Here is a 14,601-nt window from a genome sequence, read left to right as displayed (position 1 = left end):
GGCAAGCTTGGTTGATTTAGGATGAAATTTAGATTTCTCCCCAGATGGCATGTTGCCGCTGCGGGCGGCGGCCCTGACTGCGGTGACATTTCTCAAGTGATTTTCATCAAATCGCACACCTCCCAACAGACGCACAACATCTGCAAAAGCCCAAGAGGCTAAAGTAGTTAACTGAAAATAGCCAATGCTAAATCTGCTCAATCATTTAATAAGAAAAAAATGGACTATGAATATTTAGTCTCCCAAAACTTTTTTCAAACTAGAATGACTGCCTGACTGAATATATGGGGTTCCCAATGTACGTATGCACCTAACTGTGATTTCTGGTGTACATGGGAGTCGACATACAGTATGAAATGTAGTGTTTGGTTACCCTCTACTTTAACATTTTCTAGAGTACAGTGGAATGAGTTTTTTTTTTAAATTTTCATTAGCCTTTTAGGATTTCATTTCACAGGTTTCATGATGTGCATCCTGTTCTATTATGAAAACCAATCCGTTAACTGCTATAAAGTAGATCATTTAATACTACTGAAATCAATCCAAGCCAACCAGATATCGAAAACAGCTGCTTCCATTGAGTCTTGTGTTTATTTGTAGGATTCTTCCTTAGAGATTTTCAAGGCCTGTTGCCGCGGGTTCTTGCGTAAACAGGGTTAACTTTAAGACCTGCTTTATATGCAGTGATTTGAGATAACCCCTGATAATAAAGTTGAGTTAATAAAACTTAATTCAATTCAATTTATTTTAACTGTCACAAAATAATCCACAAAAAAATCCAAGTATGAGGCCCAAATGCCTCGCAAAAAAAACATGGTCACACTCCCTAGCAGACGATGCATGTTCCTCACTTTCTCCCCGGGTTGGGTCACTAGTTTGAGACAGAGAATGATACGAGAGGAAATGTGATGAGAGACAGAGCGCAAAGTGTGCATTAGGGCATTAACTCAAGCCAAGAGTGAAAGGTAGTGAGGTAGTGGCCAGCGCTTGACGAGAGAAGACGGAATGACCCTCGTCATCATCCATCCAGGAACGGCAAAATCACCCTGCAGGGAGGGCAACTGGCCAACTGCTGTCCTCTCGCTTTCTGTCTCCCTGTCTCTCTGCAGCTTTCTTAAGAGGAATACTGTCATCAACACATCCATACACCCCTCCACCACACACACACACACACACACACACACACACACACACACACACACACACACACACACACACACACAAACAAACACACAAACTGACCTGACTGACACAACTGGGACACGAAACATATTCCAACCTCTTGTGCATTTCAGGCATTTAACTCATTTTAAGGTGTACAAACTACAGGTTTGGTGACTACTTATCTATGTTGACTACTACTTATTTATTATGTTGACTACTACTTATTTATTATGTTGACTACTACTTATTTATTATGTTGACTACTACTTATTTATTATGTTGACTACTTATTAATTTAGTTACTTATTGATTGATTATTTATCTGTTTGTTGTTGTTATTTGTGCACTTCCCTACTTATTATGTTGACTACTTATTTATGTATTATTTATTATTGATTGATTGATTGTTTATAAATAATTATTATTTATTTGTCTGTTTGTTTGCTGTTGTTATTGTGCACTTTGTGGTGAGGCTTTAAATCTGATTATACTTGTATAATGACAATATAAGCATTCAATTCAATTCAATAGGATTACAATTAAATAGAGATATTTCATGCAGAGAGCAGTGCAAGAACTTTGAATAAAAAGGTAATATGAATACTAAAATATTTCCATACCATGTAGCATTTTCCATTTAAATATTTAACAAAAATACTTGATCAAATGAAAAAGATTCCTCATTGAATTGGAAGGGGGTTAAAACTAATTATACTCCTTAAATATAACGATACCACATTTTGGAAAGTAAGAGGTTAGGGTCAGTGTTAACCCCAAAGCAAACACTAAACCTAGGTGCTCTCGTGGACGGACTTGGCCACGCCTGCAGCTAACCCTAACCCAACGCGGTAAAGACACTAACTAGGTTTAAGATTAGGTTTAGGGTTAGCTTTAGGTGATTGGAAAAGAAATGTAAAAAACATCTGGTGCACGGGCAACAAGTCAAAACACGTTACTACGTTTCTTCTTCCATTCTCTCGTTCATAGGAATTATTACTCATTTAATAATGAAATACAATAATCTTTTATAAATGAAGGCCTTTTTACAAGGCTCCTTTGGTACATGACAGGGACTCCAATCGTATTACCATCCCCAAAAATAATCTAAAAAAGCTCAAAGAATTACTGCCAAGACAGAGGGGATAAATCACACGTGGGCCAAAAGGCCAGTAACGGGCCAATGGGGCCACTTTATTGTTATTCTATTTATAAAGAATTTTGACGGACAGAGAAACAGACTGGATTGGGGCTCTCGAGGACCAGACTTGGCCACCCCTGCCCTAACCCTAACTATAAACCTAACTCTAAAGCTAACCCTAACCAGAACCCTATTCCAATTCCATGAGGAATCTTTTTTATGTCTTCAAGTATTCTTGTTAAATATTTAAATGGTAAATGCTAATTGGTATGGAAATATTTTAACATTCATATTACTTTTTTAGGTGGGGTTAGGGTTAACCCTAACCCCTAACCCTAACGGAAACCCTAACCCTGACCCCTTACTTTCCAAAATGTGGTATCATTATATTGAAGAAATATAATTAGTTTTTAAGCCCCTTCCAATTCAATGAGGAGTCTTTGTCATGTGTTCAAGTATTTTTGTTAAACATTTAAACGGTAAATGCCAAATGGTGTGGAAATGTTTTAGCATTCATATTACCTTTTTAGGGTTTGGGTTAACCCCTAACCCTTTACTTTCCAAAATGTGGTATCGTTATTTTTAAGGAATATAATTAGTTTTTAACCCCCTTCCAATTCAATGAGGAATCTTTTTTATGTCTTCAAGTATTCTTTAAAAAATTAAATGGTAAATGCTAATTGGTATGGAAATATTTTAGCATTCATATTACCTTTTTAGGTAGGATTAGGGTTAACCCTAACCCCTAACCCTAACGGGAACCCTAACTCTAACCCTAACCCCTTACATTCTAATGAGTTTTTAACCCCCTTCCAATTCAATGAGGAATCTTTTTTTATGTGTTCAAGTATGTTTATGTGTTTTTGTTAAATACTTAGGGTTAGGGTTAACCCAGCTCCATTTATCCCCAAACCACTGCAGGCGAACGACTGACTGCTGCGCTTAGCTGCCGATTGATCGCAGAGCGAGTGGCCTCGCAGCCCTTAAATCTGTCCTGGCGTACGCATAAGTGCCACGGCTGGAAATAGCTATGAGCTAAATTGAAGCTCTTCAGAAGGCCTTAAAATCAAACTTGATGGGATTAAGTCTCAGCTCAGCGTTTTGAACGTACGTCAAAAGAATTATGCGTCAACTCATGCGGGTTGTGCCAGTTCTCAACAGATTGATATTGATTCAATTATCAAATTGTTCAATAAGTCTTCAAGTGGGACTCAACTGACCAAATCTACTGCATATAACAATTACTCAGCCGCAACCAGGTCAAATTACTAATCAGTTTTCATCAAATGTTTTGAATGTATTAATTATTAAATACTATGAAAATAATGATATGTATTGATATGAAATTAACATTTTACATGTGAAAATTCTGATCTTAAAACATAAATATTTTATTCGCTTCTATTTTCTGATTTTACCCGTATTATTGTCTTTCAGATGATTCTTGCAAATTATTCCCAATTTATGGTTATAATATTTTAGATTTTAAGATTATGATTTTATTCAAAATGTTATAAAATTATATTAGAACTTTTTATAAAGTGCAATCTTTAAATTAAGTATTTTAAAATACAATGCTTTTCTCTTAAAAGGCTCTACTTGGTGATCTTAAATAAAGTTGAAACTTTAAAAAAACAATTCCCACAAAGAAAAATTATTCAAGCAAAATCTATTTTCTCAAAATATCATTTTTGATTAATGCAATTTCATTTAATTCAGGTTATGAGTTCAGTCAAGTAAAACAAAATCAGTTAGCAGTGCAATTCATGTTCATTAAATCATTTTCCATACCGCTTATGCTCAATACAAAAAAAGTAGTCAAGAAAATTGACTTTTAGTGCAAGTACAATCCAGACTAATGTCTTATCTTGTACTAAAACTCCATTGGCTGCTAACAGCTTTAGTCACTTTTTGTACCTGACTACTTATTTATGTGACTACATTTTTATTACTTATTTATGTAATATTAATTGATTATTTATTTGTGCACGTCATGGTGAAGCTTTAAATGACAATAAATAGCATTCAATTCAATTTAAAAAAAATCTCTCTCTCACTCACACGCGCACACACACACACACCAGCACACCCTGTCTCCCACCTGCTGCAGCCCAACACCACACCCCATTGACTTAATGGAAAGAAAAGGTTCATTTTTGCCACAGTCCAACAGCTCGGTGGGTCACTTTGGATTAACACTCTGTGACCAAAGCGAGCCATCAAATTAAGAGGGTAGGAGCGACGAGAATCTGAGGGAGCTAAGAGACAAACACTCCTCCATCTGTGCTCTCTTCCTTCGTTCATTCATTCATTTATTCTCTTTTTTCTTTTCTTCCGTCCTCCCTCCCTCCATTCCTTCTTCTTCTTTCCTGGTGCTCCAGGCACCCCGAGATGTCAAGGCCGGAGAACGCATGTCAGTCAGGCACTCCAATCCAATGGCATGTCGGTAGGGGACATGTCACATATGTTCAGAGGAGAGAACGAAGGGGACTTGCTGGATGTGGGTGTTATTTAAAAGACTGTAGGGCAGAGTCCGCTTGCCAGAGAGTGTTGGTGCGCCACAGAAATGAGAGCGGGTGACAGGAGCCATGGTGACACATGAGGCCCGGGACCAACTCTGAGTAACCCACCAGTCACTGAGGGGGTGGTGGGGCACGAGGTTGGTCGATGGAGTATGGGGGTGGGGTGGGGTGGCTGGTGGGGTCTGAGAGGGAGGGGTACAAATGGGGATAAGGAGGCTAACCATGACTGACATGGCTTCTTGCTCATCAGCAGCACGCACAGGACAAACAGATGGCATATGTTGCTACGAGTGTATGTGATGAAAAGTCAAAACATGTTCTACACATCTATTCTAATCAGGGCTTTGGAAAAGACAATGAGGCTTACCTTGGATTGACACTGTTAATCACATTTATAAAAAACGCATTAAAAACAAAAACGAGCCTAATGTTTGCTGTACCTATTCAATAATAGCAAAATAGGGTTTTATACACAATTCATTCCAATGCTCCTCAAAGTTCTAGAATGCTTCTTTCAAGAAATAATGTAAATACAATTTTCCAGAGTTGATCACACTAACGTCCCCAAGTATGCTTTTAATGAATCGTCAACTAAAATCCTTTAAAATTATAAATGGGCGTTTGGGGATTACAATTGTTATGCGATTAGTCAACATAAATCAATTACATAACCTATAATTAAACATTATTAAAAGCCTCTAAAAATGTTTTTTGTCAAGTCCACCTAATTATTATGTATGGAATGTTACACACTGTATTTCTAGAGTGAAATAATCAAATTTTGATTATCAAAGCAATTGCTTGCGCTGGTCATGACGTTTTTTGTTGTTGTGTGACTTTTTGACTGAAGCTTAATTTGAAGAAAATTGTGAATCCAAAAAAGGTAAATAAATAGCAACTAAATCTTAGGAAATGCGACAAGTAAAAGGATGTACCTGATGAGGTTGGACACGCCGAATGGTGCTGGTGAAGTTGAAGTAAAGTTGAAACTTGTCAAGATCCTGCTTTTTGTGTTTCTTGTCATTTGGCTGCGACTTTTCTTGTTCTTTCTCCTTGAGCGCAGTCTTAGTCACAGTTGAGTGCAGGGTCACGTCGTCATTCTCGCATCTATAGTTGGAGTGCAATATTTAAAAAGAGGAAAACAGAAGGGCTATCGTGTGAGTGAATGGATTCTCACAATCTTTTCACGTAGGTGAGTGTTTCAGGGTCTTTGGCAATCGTGTAGGCCAGAATATGGAGCACACCGGTTGAAACCTCTTCCAGAGAAGAGAGACCTGATGCACACCAAAATAAATTTGATTTAAAGAGTGAAAAGCATACAATAGGCTATGCCATCATTACCTCATTCAAATAATTTCAAATTATAGACTTGGCAGTGAATGATCATGTTTCAGTAACATTATAGAAGTGGACGTCCAAATCATTTTAATTAGGAAGAGGTTGTGCCGAATGATCACTTCCAGAGCAAAATCGATTGGTCACCCATTGCCAACAATGAAAGTGAACGAGTTGATGGTGTAAGATTTTGGTTTCATCCATACCATAAAGAAGGACAACTACATTATAATTAATTGACAGAAGGTAAAATTAACATTTGGATTCATCTTGAAGTCTGATTGGGCTCATTCATATTCACCAGTGCGATTTTGTCAAGGTACGACCCATGTATACAAAAGGGCTGCCTGTCATTTTGTGTTTAACTTTTTGTCAGTGAAACTGTTCTTGTTTCATCTTCTGATAGATATCACCACTGTCACTCAGTCAAAGTGGTGTCACGTGATATATTAAACTTTTGAGGGGGGTATTGAGTTATTTATATGAGTTTGTGCTAAAGATCCCTAAAAGACAGGAATTTTCCTATGATACATACACTTCCCAAAATCCGAGTGTAATTAAACCTGAGAAAAAGTGTGTGCGCGTTTATTTCCCCACCTTCTGTTCCAGGTTTAACCCATTTCCTTAAGTCCAATGTGTGGGGCGCCTCAATGAGGGCAATGGCAGCCGACTCGAGGCCAAGCGCTTTGGCCTTGCGCACTTTGGTCACCTTGCATCCTTTCTTGTAGGGAGTGTACTGTAAAAAATAGGTCTATTTGTTAAAATGTGTTTGGTTTTATGGTCAATTTCATTTCAGATAAATTTCTGACCACATGATCCAGTTCATCGGCGGACTGACAGCTTTTCAAGCTTTTTTCAAGTTCAGTAGTCAAAACGCCGTCTTTCTTCAGGGTGTTTACTACAGACTGGGTCTTCTTGGCCAAAGTACTACAGATACACATCATGAAATTATAATAGTTTAAGAAACAAAAGTATACATTTAGTTTTCAATTTAAATTTTCTTTCTCACAAAAGAAAAATGTTTTAACGCAGTGGTGTCAGACTCGGGTTAGTTCGCGGGCCGCTTTAACGTCAACTTGATTTCACGTGGGCCGGACCATTTTAGATATAATATTTAGATTTTTTTTTATAAATGGATTAAAAGAACTGGATTAAAAGCCCTGAATATTCATTTTTTTTATAGATCTAAAACAATGTTTACTTTAGCTTTTTATATATATTTTTAGATTTTACAAAATGATTTTTGAACTAAAAACACAGAAAAAATTGATTAAAAAATTTACAATTATTGATTTAAAAGGGGGAAAATCAGGAAATTTAATATACATCTATACTATTCATTACGTCTTTAACTAGCCTTTCCATGGTAAAAATCATGCCATTTTAAACGTTGCCTTTATTTTTTTATGACAAGTATGCCTAAGAATAGATGCTATTTTTAATATGTTTTTGCTATAATTTGATGTATATCAAGATGACATTATATAAAAGCGTTCGTGTATATTTTCAGGGAATAATTCCAGCACGCCCCTTGACCCTGGTGGGGATAAGCGGTACGGAAAATGAATGAATGCTGAAGTGATGCCTGAAAAGATGCAAATGCTACAAAACGGTCCGATGGCGCCACCTACCGCCAAAGATAAAACATGCAACCTGGGGGGAAAAATCAATAATTTCTTTATGATGTTTTGAAATTAGCATTATTTTCTAAATACATTTGGTTGCATGTCAAAAAATGGAAAACATGTTTGTTGGGTGCTTCCACCGCCATCAAAAAAAGGTTTGAAATTGAGTTCTGATGAAATTATGAAATGCCTGAATGAGGAATGTGGGTACTAAACCTCATAGAAACTTGTTTACACCCCTCACCATAGCTCTTCAAACACCAACTGGACATCGCGCACGGCGTCAGCATCCATGTGATTGATCATGTCCTTGCGGTATCGCACAATGAAGGGCACTGTGTTCTCCTCGCGTAGCAACGTGACAACGTTGGCACACACCCACCGTTCCACGCAGGTCTGGGTGGACAGCACCTGAGCAGACACACATGCTTGTCACTATGTAGTAATGTATGTCAAAATGCTGGTAACAAAAGCCAGACATAGGTTCACCGAATGAATACATTTGGCGAAATACCTCTATCAGATCCCAATTCATATCCATTTCCCTTTTCATAGATGCTTGTAACTTTTTTGATGGCACAGATGACTGGCAGCCTGTCTTCTGTTTTTTCAACACAGGTTCATCGAAAGTGAAGTCATCCTCTGGCTCTTCTTTCTTTGCGGTTATATTGGCACACGACGATGTTCCCTGGGTCAAAGTATCCGATTTTGCAATTGTAAATGAAATCCTCTGCAGAGGAAAAAAATGGAGTTACCAAGAGTAATTTAGCCATAGAATGTGTTTCAACTTTGATCATACCTCATCTTTGGTTTTGAAGCTCGGTTCGCTCTTAGTTGATTCAGTTTTTACATTTCCAGTCACAACATCCATTTGGTTTTCAGGTTTCTCCTGTTTTAGTTCAGCTTTGGAGGTTTTACTGCTCCTCTTGGCAGTCTCCTTTTTAGGCACTCTGGGTTTGGGGGGTCCCTTAGTGGGTCTCTTTTCTGATTCTGAGGCACAGTGGACTGCCTTTGGCTGAGGGGGCTTCCACTCTTCCTCATTGTCACAATGAATACTGTAGGGAGTGATGAAAATATACAGTAATGTGTTATCTGCTAATAAATATTTAACATTGATTATGTTTGGAGAAAACCTTTACCAATATAATCCATTTTTTTTCCTTTGTGTCCAGTGATGGCCAGACTTACACCAGTATAGTGCTTGTTTACCTTCAGGGTATTCAAAGCGTTTTGACACTATTATAGCCTTATCAATCTACTGATGAAGTAAGTTATGACATTTGTGAATGCATGAGATATTCTTAATGTAAAGTGGCATGCCAAGGCTCAATACATACTGGGAAAAACGCTATAATTGACCTACTTCTAAACCATCTGTGTGCAGATCAGTGCCAGACAATTAGGTTAACATGGCACAAATATACAAGATGTAAATACTAAAATATGAAATGTTCACCTGTCTTCGTCTGAAACCAAATCCACGTAGTCCACTATGGCCGTGGTTCTTGCTCGTCGACTCATTTCTTGAGAGGGTGATTACATATACATCGGTGAGAATATATTTAGGATAAATAAAGTATTGTTTTTTTCCGATCTCGTTCGAGGTTTTCTATGATTTGTTGGTCAAAGTATCCAAGAACATTTCAAATTTGGCGCGTCACTATCTTACCGTCAATGGGGCAAGGACGACTTGGAGTCGACGTTTTCGATCGTGTTACCTTAAAAGGCTAGAGTATAAGGGTTAACATTAATTTAATGGAGAATTGACATATTTTGAGAAAGAAAATCTGCTGGTTGTAGAGAAACACACACGACGGCCTGACTTCTTCTCGCTAAATGAAATAGAATTCCCAGTTCAAAGCTCCTTGTCTCCCCCTTAAGACGTTAAAAGAAATAGCGAGACACAGAGAAGCTCAAAATAACCATTTTACAATATATCTGTAAAATATTGTAATTTAAAAATGGGGAATAATTTAAAAAAAATGATATTCCTATGTCAAACTCGCCATTGATTTTTTTCAATAACAAGAACTTTCCCCAGCCTTTCAAACATTTAAGAATAAATCACAACACAATTTGAGCTATTACCCGTTTATTGAGAACAGTGAGATGCTGCACCATCAACCAGGGTCCCATGTTTTTAACACAAGATATACTGATTGCTATGGAAATATATTAATCTGAAAAAAAAATCCATAAGCAAAGACAGGCATGCAAAAGAAAAAAAAGAACACAATAGACCAATTCAAACAATATTTTCCAGTCAAAATCAGAAATATAAATTGCATGCAATATGACAATTTTGACATATTCAAATGAGCAAACAAATCCCACCAGGAAAGGCTATTCCACAACACACCAAAGGCACTTATTTGAATATTAGCAACATTTATACACTTGGGCAGATTCAGTTTCCATAATGTAAACATTCTGCAATGATTATTATAGACCCAAAAATGACTTCAAGGTGTTTTTTTATGGTGACCTATATAATATACCAGTTGATCCCCACACATTCCTGCATAACTAAACAAAAAAGTGCTAGACCGATACAGAATAATAGTCCCAAAAGACTGCATACCAGTAACAATAGTGAACTGGAAGAGGCTGACAAAAGAGGAAACGGTGTCTATCATCGGCGTCCTCCCTTCAGACTGCTGATGTAGTCCTTGACCGTGTTCTCCACGTTGGGAATCTTATAATTCTGTGCAGCATAAATTCCTGTGCACGTCCCCACGATCGCACCCAGGAGCGCTGACGAGCGGAACCTCGCCACCACGTAGCCGGCGAGGAAGCCCTTTAAAAAGGGGGAAGCCAGTAGACTGCCGCCCTGAGTATAACACAAAGACGAAGTGGGAGCCAAGTCAATCGGACTGACAGATATCAATGTTTAGATGTACCACTGTACATAAATAAATGTGTAAATATGCGCCATCTTTCAGTTTAGATTTTTTTTTTTTTGCTTTGACTCTAAGCAAAATTCCCAGTTGATGTATACTGTCAGGCTAAAGATTATTACATGTATTCAAAAAAATGTATTCTCTTCTCCTTAGATGTGATCCACTGGCCAATGAATAGCATCAACGTTTCACTGTAGAAACTGCTCACGTGGATATTTTAACAAAACTATGTCACCATACTATATCACAACCATTTACTGTTAATCTGCAGTGAAAACAATTACTGCACTAAATGTAATTAGCCTGTTTTATGTTGTTCAAAGCACACTTTTTCCACAATGAAATGCACAAAGTTCAGCTAAAGTACTAATGGCATTTTCCTCCATCGCAATAAAAAATTATGATTTAAGGTACATCGTAAAACTCTTGAGTCAAAGCACAATTATACAAAACTGAAAAAAAAATGTTAAGGGGTGAAATTCTAAGGAAAATCAACTTTCATTGGATCCTACATTGTTTTCATGGGATTCAGTCACACAAAATGTATGTTATATTAATTTAGCATTAGGACTATAAGGATGTCCTTTAAAATGTCTACCCTATTTTTTGTGTCTTGACTTACAGCAGGAACTCCAGCCTGGATCTCATCTTCCATACGTTTCTGAATGTCCTCAAGCTGATCCTTCAGCTCTACCAGGTCCTTCAATTGGCCTAGAGAACTCTATATAAAAAAGAGTAAATAAACAACACATGAGCAGGTAGACAAATACTGTACGCCATTGCAAAGTGTGTTCAAATATCAACGAGGATAATAACACCAACATTGCCTGTAAAAATCCCGGTTCTAGTCTTTCCCAGTATTGTCATATAATTAACATAATGGTGCTTGGCAGACAGACTTTGAAAAATCCAATTAGTAACCACCAAGTTTAATCTGAAATTAATCTATAAAATAATTCATTTACAAAGTTTAGTTTATCTAACGACAATACGCCGTCATGTATCGGCTTGCTGACCGTCAGCGCCGATCTCTTATTCTACGAATACAAGGTGATTTTTCTTTTTTTGTTGTTGTTATTATTAAATATCGTCCAATATAACTTAAAATAATGAACACAGCCAACCTTGTCATTCACCATTTTTGCTGGGGTGACGCTCTTCTTCGTGTTCCTTCCATACGTATCGATGCTGCAAACAGAGCAGTGCACTGCCCCTGTGTGGGCATTTTGTAGTAGTGCATAAAATAATCTTCTGAAATATGTTGATAAACTTTTAAGGGGGATATTAATTTTTTTATCTACCAAATACAATACATTATGAGTTAATAGTGAGCAATCTTTTTCTAAATTATATACAACTGTCAAGACAAAGTTGGGTTAATTAAGTCAAGTTACAAAACCACTTCTGGAGTGAATTAATTTGCCAAGTGTAGGTACCACTGTACTTTAGAGCGTTAATTAGGCCGTAACAAGAGGGTATTTGTTTTATTTCTTTATTTAAATTTAATTAATCTACCTTTCATTCATTTAAATGCATTTATCATTATATAAAAATCATATTAAAAAATACACTGATGAATAATAGGCAGACGTCCAAATTTGTTTACAGTCTACTCAAAGTTCTCTAAGACCGGTTCGTGTCCAGTGTCCTTAAGGAAGCGCAACAGGTCTTGGGGCGTCATCCCCATGGTGGCAGCGTTGGTCATGGGGTGGAAGTAGATCATGGGATGTCCTCCTTCGAGCAGGTCTCGGTCCAGAACTGCCGTCACCACGTGTTCCTTGTCAAAAAGAAGAGCCAAGGCTGTGGCACATCCCTGACCCACCTGAAGCGCACAAAGACATTGTTAAGATTGGAGTTGCTGACACTCCTTTGTCTCCTTATACTCCAGCACTCCAAGTCCAGTTCAGTTTGACTGGGTGAGGCAAATGAAGAAATGTTAGTCTACCACACAAAGTCAACATGGTTGATGTTTAGCGCCATCAATTGCATCTCAAGTGTTAACAGAAACTTTTGTCCTATTTAATGTTTATAACACACATAGCGCAAATAGTTGTTTTTCTGATTGAGCCCCGCAATTGGCTGGCAATCAATTCAGTACTTTACTGCCTAATAATGCCCATTGTTAGCAGGGATAGGCTCCAGCAGACCTGCGACTCAAGGAAGGAGGATAAGCAGAACTAAATGTGAATTTATTTTAAAGGTGAGAGGAAGGTCAATTTTGTTTTTTGTCTAAAGGTATGAATGTGAATGATTATTAGTCTCCATCCCTGGTGCCGATTGTTGGGCAGGAGAGGCTCCAGCTCCCCCGACGACCCTTGTGAGGATCAGCTGATCAGCGGTAAGGAAAGTGAATGAACATATACATGGACAAATACATGTATTTATTTAAATATGGATGCTAGCCCGTTTTATGCACCTGGTGCTAACTAATTGCTAAAGCAAGGTGAGGTAGTTGGGTTTGTCTGTGTTTGATGAAGTTGACATCACCTTGAGTTTGTCCAACATGGTGGCTTCGTCTGCAAAGCGAAGGTTCCCGCTGCCCAAAGCGAGCTTCTTGGCCAGCTCATTCAGGTTCACCTGAAATTTGCCAGAGAGAAATATGGGAAGGCATGGCAATGTTGGGATTCGTATATACAAACTCTCAAAAATAGCAATCTTCAAACCTTAGAGATTTTATAGGTTGCGAACTTTGTAGATCATTAAAACTTCCACTGATCCAGGATGAGCTCACCTGTCGATCGTGACGCACTGAAACCAACCACAATGTTTTCTTCTTCTTGTCTTTCAGGAAGAGGTTCTTGGTGACCACACCGTTCACATCCTGAAGATGAGGCATCATCTCTTCCACCGTGAAAACCTCACAAACACATAAATTATAAGTATTCAACAGTAGTGTAATCATCGATATGCATTTATACATTCACTGCCATTATAAATTGATGTTTTAACGCCACAAGCTGGAGAACGACTAGAAACAGATTTCATTAGAGGTACAAATTCTAATTTAAAAACAAATACACTTGATTTAATCTCACAAAAAAGTATATTTATTTGTTTTTATTTATTTTTCCTCAAAGGCAATGAAAAACAAAAGAGCCTCGTACGTTTTACGATTCATTGATTGTTTGCTGTTTTTTTGCAATTGTAATTTTGAAAATTATTATTATTTTCAATGTATATTCTATTTACCGGCGGGTGATTCACGCAGCTCGTCTGGATTTTTAAAGCCTCCAAATGTTTCTCCAATTCTGCTCGTAGCTCCCCGGACATGTTTTAAAATGAAACCTTATACCCCCCGCTTAAAATGGATATTCTTTTGTTTATTTTATTTCATTTGTATTTTCTGGAAAGGAAAAAAGTAAAAGAACGTGCAGAAGACAGCTGCGTTATTCTTCTCTGCTGTCAGTGTATTTTTCTTCTTCTTCTAGCTGGCATCGTGTTTTTGTGCTTTATCGCCACTTACTGGAGATCTTTTGGAAATGCTCGCGATATTACTCACTTTCTGAACCGCTTTATCCTCACTAGGGTCGCGGGGGGTGCTGGAGTCTAACCCAGCTGACTTCGGGCCAGAGGTGGGGGACACCCTGAATTGGTGGCCAGCCAATCGCAGGGCACAAGGAGACAAACAACCATTCACGCTCACACTCATACCTAGGGGCAATTTAGAGTGTCCAATCAGCCTATCATGCATGTCTTTGGAATGTGGGAGTACCCGGAGGAAACCCATGCAGGGCCGGAGGGAACATGCAAACTCCACACAGGTGGACTGACCTGGATTTGAACCCAGACCCCAGAGCTGTGAGACTGACGTGCACCAACGGGCCACCCGAATAGTTATATTTGTTAAAAAAAAAAAAAAAAAAAAGTCATTTATCTTATTGTTTCTTGTCTTATTGCTTCTACAAGTGCTAAATTCA

At 37.9% G+C, this 14,601-nt stretch overlaps 3 protein-coding genes across 3 annotated transcripts in view; all 3 read right to left on the bottom strand.

Moving 5' to 3' along the window:
* Nucleotides 1-9,621, bottom strand: part of srbd1 (S1 RNA binding domain 1) — a 36,556-nt gene extending 26,935 nt beyond the window's left edge. The window contains exons 1-9 of the mRNA XM_077614100.1: nucleotides 9,454-9,621; nucleotides 9,241-9,307; nucleotides 8,584-8,839; nucleotides 8,299-8,514; nucleotides 8,029-8,195; nucleotides 6,969-7,086; nucleotides 6,757-6,895; nucleotides 6,002-6,098; nucleotides 5,760-5,931 (exon numbers count right to left, since the gene is read on the bottom strand). Coding sequence (XP_077470226.1) covers nucleotides 5,760-5,931; nucleotides 6,002-6,098; nucleotides 6,757-6,895; nucleotides 6,969-7,086; nucleotides 8,029-8,195; nucleotides 8,299-8,514; nucleotides 8,584-8,839; nucleotides 9,241-9,305 — 1,230 coding nt within the window. The 5' untranslated portion in view covers nucleotides 9,306-9,307; nucleotides 9,454-9,621. The remainder of the gene's footprint in view (nucleotides 1-5,759; nucleotides 5,932-6,001; nucleotides 6,099-6,756; nucleotides 6,896-6,968; nucleotides 7,087-8,028; nucleotides 8,196-8,298; nucleotides 8,515-8,583; nucleotides 8,840-9,240; nucleotides 9,308-9,453) is intronic.
* Nucleotides 9,622-9,859: 238 nt separating this feature from the next.
* Nucleotides 9,860-11,886, bottom strand: LOC144084680 (SLC35A4 upstream open reading frame protein-like). Its single transcript, XM_077613314.1, has 3 exons — nucleotides 11,809-11,886; nucleotides 11,307-11,405; nucleotides 9,860-10,614 (listed from the first exon to the last, which is right to left on the bottom strand). The coding sequence occupies exons 1-3, from the start codon at nucleotides 11,821-11,823 to the stop codon at nucleotides 10,417-10,419; spliced, it is 312 nt and encodes a 103-aa protein (XP_077469440.1). The 5' UTR covers nucleotides 11,824-11,886; the 3' UTR covers nucleotides 9,860-10,416.
* Nucleotides 11,887-12,162: 276 nt separating this feature from the next.
* Nucleotides 12,163-14,091, bottom strand: prorsd1 (prolyl-tRNA synthetase domain containing 1). The gene is made up of 4 exons (XM_077613432.1): nucleotides 13,874-14,091; nucleotides 13,416-13,541; nucleotides 13,172-13,261; nucleotides 12,163-12,506 (listed from the first exon to the last, which is right to left on the bottom strand). The coding sequence occupies exons 1-4, from the start codon at nucleotides 13,952-13,954 to the stop codon at nucleotides 12,294-12,296; spliced, it is 510 nt and encodes a 169-aa protein (XP_077469558.1). The 5' UTR covers nucleotides 13,955-14,091; the 3' UTR covers nucleotides 12,163-12,293.
* Nucleotides 14,092-14,601: the final 510 nt, after the last annotated feature.

The sequence above is a fragment of the Stigmatopora argus genome, chromosome 11 (genome assembly GCF_051989625.1).
Source record: "Stigmatopora argus isolate UIUO_Sarg chromosome 11, RoL_Sarg_1.0, whole genome shotgun sequence".
Lineage (NCBI taxonomy): Eukaryota > Metazoa > Chordata > Actinopteri > Syngnathiformes > Syngnathidae > Stigmatopora > Stigmatopora argus.
This window is presented reverse-complemented; position numbering and strand designations above follow the sequence as displayed.